General features: G+C 37.9%; 1 protein-coding gene across 1 annotated transcript; it reads left to right on the top strand.

Annotated features, from left to right (window-relative positions):
* Positions 1-1,875: 1,875 nt before the first annotated feature.
* On the top strand, positions 1,876-4,134 carry LOC109210914. The gene is made up of 4 exons (XM_019374395.1): positions 1,876-1,962; positions 2,131-3,087; positions 3,244-3,462; positions 3,706-4,134. The coding sequence occupies exons 1-4, from the start codon at positions 1,876-1,878 to the stop codon at positions 4,132-4,134; spliced, it is 1,692 nt and encodes a 563-aa protein (XP_019229940.1).
* Positions 4,135-5,282: the final 1,148 nt, after the last annotated feature.

Here is a 5,282-nt window from a genome sequence, read left to right as displayed (position 1 = left end):
CTAAGACAGAGTATGTGCTCTTCTTTAAAAATTAAAAATTCCAAGGCGAATCGATTCATCTGTGATTGGATAAAAGATTTTTCTTTCACACTCTCTCAGATGTTAACAGAGTGTAAGGGAATGAGATACTAATTGTCTAAGATTTTTCTTTTCTAAAAAAATAAAATAATATAAATACTTAGTAAAACAATGATTCTTCCCAAAGTTGAAAATCAACTACAATTGTAAATTACTTATATTACCACCAGAACTTAGTAATAATTTAATGCATCTGACGATTAATCCAAAATTTACTTTACTTTGGATTCAATGAATAGCCATATACATGAATAAAATATTAAAAGAACCAAAATTGGACAGGGGACATAAAGCAAACTTTTCATGACCAAACAGATCCAATACCACAAATAACAAGCAATAGATAAACTTCTCATGAAGTGTGAAACCGTTGACCTTCAATCCAATCTCTTATCACAGAATCGTTCGAGGATAATATCACATTCATGTTATGCCAACAATAGAAAAAAGTCCATTAAAAAAGGAACAAGAATCTGGAAAAACTTTAAAACAAAAAACTTATGTAAGGAACAAGAATCTGGATAAATTTAAAACAACAATCTTATGCAACGTTGATTTCTGAAGCATATGGAATTATAGGAGAAAAAAGCGCAAATCCTACTCTGGCATAGAACAATTTAAGATGCCCATACCCAATTAACTACTTCACTGATAAAAGACAATCACAGAAATTGGTATTTCCATAATTTAGTGTAGCAGCAATGGGGTAAATCAATTGAAGATAGAGTTCTTACCGTTCTTCTCCGATCAGCAGCAACAGGTCTTCTGACCGTTCTTCTTCGATCAGCAGCAGCAGGACGCAACAGGGGAGGAACTCTTTGAATTAGAACTGATAAGAAAACCCTAGCAAGAATAGTTACTAGAGAGTGGGCTAAAAACCCGGGAAAAGTAACTAAAAGGCTTTTGGTTTGTCGCGTTTGATTTTGGCGAAAAATTGGAAAGATTTAGGTCACGATCCACGCATCTCGTTGGCAATTTAATGTGTATTGCCAACAAAAAAACTTTATTGTTGTCAATTTTGTTTATAATTTAATTTTATTATGTTAAAAATTTTATTTTTTGCAACAACTAAAATTAGTTATTTCCATTTATTACAATTCGGCAACAATAATATAGTTGTTGCTAGAATGTTGTTGCCAATTTTAAAATTTAAAATTTATTATCTAAATCATAGCATATGGCAACAAAATTAACATGTTCGTCAACAAGAAAATTTTGTTGCCAAAAAATCTAAGCTATAGCAACAATTTTATCGAATTGTTGCCATTTATCAATTTTAGCCAATAATATTTTAGTTGTTGCTAAAACATTGTTGCAAATTCTATACTTTCTTGTAGTACTATCAAAGCAATTGCTCTTTGAGAATCTATCATTTACCAAGATATATTGGTGATAACTGAATCAAATAGTGATAAATAATTTAAGGACTATTAGAAATCTATACAAAATACTGCTAGTTAAGTCAGCCATTGTTAGTTAGTGGAAAGGACACGTGACTAGTGTGTCCGACTGTCATTCTCTTTTACTCTGTATAAAAGGAAGGTTCACTTCCTTCTCTAACATATAGAAACAAAATACGGAAAAAGCTCTCTAGAATCTTCCATTGTTCCATTCTCTTTCAATGGCATTAGCTTATAACTGATTCACTGCTAGTTTTGACATAGTATCAGAGCAGCGTTTGTGAGGACCGGAGCTCCGACGTGAAGACCTGAGCAATTCTCGCCGGAAAGTTCATCTTTACAGAATCAGAGAAATCAACGAACGAGGAGTCTCGATTGGCTCAATTTGCTAAGTATAATGGCAGAAAATGAGGTGACCATGCTCGAACACAATCATCCATTGTTCCTCCAGGCCGGAGATGCACCAGGTTTTGTTTTGATTCCCGTAAAACTCACTGGCCCTAACAATTATGCCTTATGGAGTAGAGCTATGAAATTAGCTCTGCGAGGAAAAGGAAAATTAGGGTTTGTGGATGGAAATTGTCCAAAAAGTAGATATAGAGGAGAATTAGCTGAACAATGGAAAAAATGTAACGCTATATTGCTGTCATAGATAGGAAGTACAGTAGCGAGTGAACTAATGCCTAGCATAATGTTTGCTTCGGATGCGAAGAAAATATGGAGTGATTTCCAGGAAAGGTTCGATAGATCAAATTTAACAAGAATCTATCATTTGTGGACGGAGATCGTGACAGTGAGACAGAATATAGACTCAGTCACTACTTACTTCTTGAAAATGAAAGACTTTTGGGATGAACTAGACATTTTAGCTCCATTGTCAAGCTGTGACTGTGAGGAGGCAAGACCTTCTATTGAACACTTGAAATCCCAATGCCTACTGCAATTTTTGATGGGATTGAATGAGAGCTATAGCAACATTAGGAGCAATATATTGGCAAGGAGACCTGTTGTTACGGTAAATGAGGCGTATGCCATTGTTACGCAAGAGGAAAGCCAAAGAACCTTGGGTGTAGTTGACAACAAAGAGCCACTGAATCTGTTGGCAGGGAAGGCTCAAATGGTTAGACCTAAAACTCCAGGACTAGTGTGTGAACACTGTGGATATAAGGGGCATCTGAAGGAAAATTACTACAAAATTGTTGGCTATCCGGCAGATTTTAAAAGCAAGAAGAGATCAGGGCAACAAGGTGGCGTATGGCAAAACAACAACTTCAAACAAGGGCAGTTCAGAGGAACAAATCAGAACAACACTGGCTTCAGATCCTATGCCAACAACACAGCAAGTGAGAGGCAAGTCCAAGGCCACTTCTTCATAGAAGAAGAATATTCACAACTGATGGGATTGCTGAATAAGTCCCCACAAGAAGGATGCAGTAGCAACATGGCAGGTACTGTTTCATTACTATCCAATACATATAGTTGTGAATGGATAGTAGATTCAGGTGCCTCACACCATACTACACCTTGCATAGAGTTGTTACAAGAACTCAGACATATAGATAAACTGCAGAACAGTAAAGTGCAAGTGCCAACTGGAGGAAGATCACACGTAGCTAATACAAATAGCACATAGATACTAGGAAAGTACAAGATCACTAATGTGTTGCATGTGCCAGACTTTAAGTTTAATTTGTTATGATGATGGAAATTAACTATGGAACTTTCATGTTCAGTTGCATTCTTCCCTAGCTTCTGTGTGTTTCAGGCACTTTACAGTGGGAAGGTAATGGGGATTGGTAGAGAAAACAGTGGCCTCTACATTCTGAAGAGAGGAATGGAATCACCACTTGGAGCAGCAGTAACTAAGAATGAAGACATGGCAACTTTGTGGCACTTGAGTTTGGGACATCTCTCAGTAGGAGCAATGAAGCACATTCCCTTGCTGAAGGACAAAGTAACTGACAAGATACAAGAAGAGTGTATGGTGTGCCCTATGGCTAAGCAGAGCAGATTAAAGTTCCCTAGTAGTGAGCATAAATCTAGTTGTGCCTTTCAATAAGTACATGTAGATGTTTGGGGACCCTATAAGAGGGCCAGTTATGACAGAAAGCAATATTTTGTTATTGTTGTAGATGATTACAGTAGATTTACATGGGTATGTTTGATACAATCAAAATGTGAAGTTGTGGTTGTATTGAAAAATTTCTTGACTATGATAAAAACTCAGTTTGCAGCTGTTGTGAAAAGGCTTAGATCAGATAATGGGACAGAATTTTTCAATTCACAATGTAATGAGTTGTTTACTTCACATGGGATAGTTCATCAGAGTAGCTGCCCATACACACCACAACAAAATGGTGTGCTTGAGGGGAAGCACAGGCATATATTAGAAGTGGCCAGATCTCTGAAGATAAAGAGCTCAGTTCCAGTCACTTTTTGGGGAGAAAGTGTTAAAACTGCAACATATCTTATTAATAGATTACCTACTGCTGTTCTAGATGGGAAAACACCCTATGAGCTGTTATATGGGGAAGTACCTAAACTCGACCATCTAAGGGTTTTTGGGTGTTTGAGCTATGCTAGTAATTTGCCTGGAGGTGACAAATTAGATGCAAGAACAAGGAGAGCAGTGTTGCCGGGGTATTCTGATACTTAGAAGGGCTACAAGTTATTTGACCTTGACACAAGGACATTCTTCATGAGCAGAGATGTCATATTCAGGGAATCCACTTTTCCTTTCAAAATGGGGAACGCATGTGATGATGAGCTGTTATTTGTCCCTATAACAGATGTTGCTGGAAAGACTTTACAACCTGAACTACCAAGTACAACAAATCCCTCAAATACCACAGATCCCCTAATAGAAGCACACACCCCTGATATTGGAAATACACATCCTGAGCTGCTAGTACCCACACATCCTACAGAAGTTGCAGAACCTATGGAGGACACACTAGGAATCCATGTTGAATCTGAAGATGAAACTACACCATTGCAGGAATCAAATGTGATGGAACAACCTACAGACAATGGCAGGGGGAAGAGAGTGACCAGACCTCCAATTTGGCTCAAGGACTATGTGAGCACAAGTAAACCCACTGGACGGTATTCATATCCAGTATACCATTACGTGGATTACAACAGGTTGTCACCAGGATATCAGCAATATTTAGGATTGCTCTCAGCCCAAATGGAACCAAAGAACTTCACTGAAGCATCTCAAGATCACAACTGGATAACAACAATGAAGGAAGAGATAGCAGCCCTAGAGCAAAACCATACCTGGGAACTAGTAAATCTGCCAAAAGGGAAGCAAGCTATTGGATCCAAATGGGTATAAGATAAAGCATAAGCCTAATAGGGATATAGATAAATACAAAGCAAGACTTGTAGTCAAGATCAAAAGGAGGGACTAGACTACCATGAGACATTCTTACCAGTGGCCAAAATGGTCACTCTGAGGACTGTCATTACTGTGGCAGCATGCAAGGACTGGGAATTACATCAAATGGATGTCAATAATGCATTCTTACAAGGGGATTTATTTGAAGAAGTTTATATGGAAGTTCCTCAAGGTTTCCAACGACATGGGGAGTATAAAGTGTGTAAATTAATCAAGTCCCTATATGGGTTAAAACAAGCTTCGAGACAATGGAACATACACTTACTGATGCACTTCTAGCAGCAGGCTACCAACAGAGTTCCTATGATCATTCCTTATTCACCAAACGAGCAGGAGGAGAAATATCCATCATCTTGGTGTACGTGGATGATCTCCTAATCACTGGAAGCAGCAAGGAACTG

This window comes from Nicotiana attenuata, unplaced genomic scaffold (genome assembly GCF_001879085.1).
Source record: "Nicotiana attenuata strain UT unplaced genomic scaffold, NIATTr2, whole genome shotgun sequence".
Classification (NCBI taxonomy): domain Eukaryota; kingdom Viridiplantae; phylum Streptophyta; class Magnoliopsida; order Solanales; family Solanaceae; genus Nicotiana; species Nicotiana attenuata.
This window is presented reverse-complemented; position numbering and strand designations above follow the sequence as displayed.

What these genes read in the sequence shown, in the direction of transcription:
- LOC109210914 (XM_019374395.1), top strand. Translation starts at nt 1,876, where the DNA reads ATGGCAGAAAATGAGGTGACCATGCTCGAACACAATCATCCATTGTTC. An exon ending in CAGGTTTTGTTTTGATTCCC is followed by an intron (nt 1,963 to 2,130) that starts GTAAAACTCACT and finishes TTGCTGTCATAG; the next exon opens with ATAGGAAGTACAGTAGCGAG. An exon ending in CAACTGGAGGAAGATCACAC is followed by an intron (nt 3,088 to 3,243) that starts GTAGCTAATACA and finishes TGTGTGTTTCAG; the next exon opens with GCACTTTACAGTGGGAAGGT.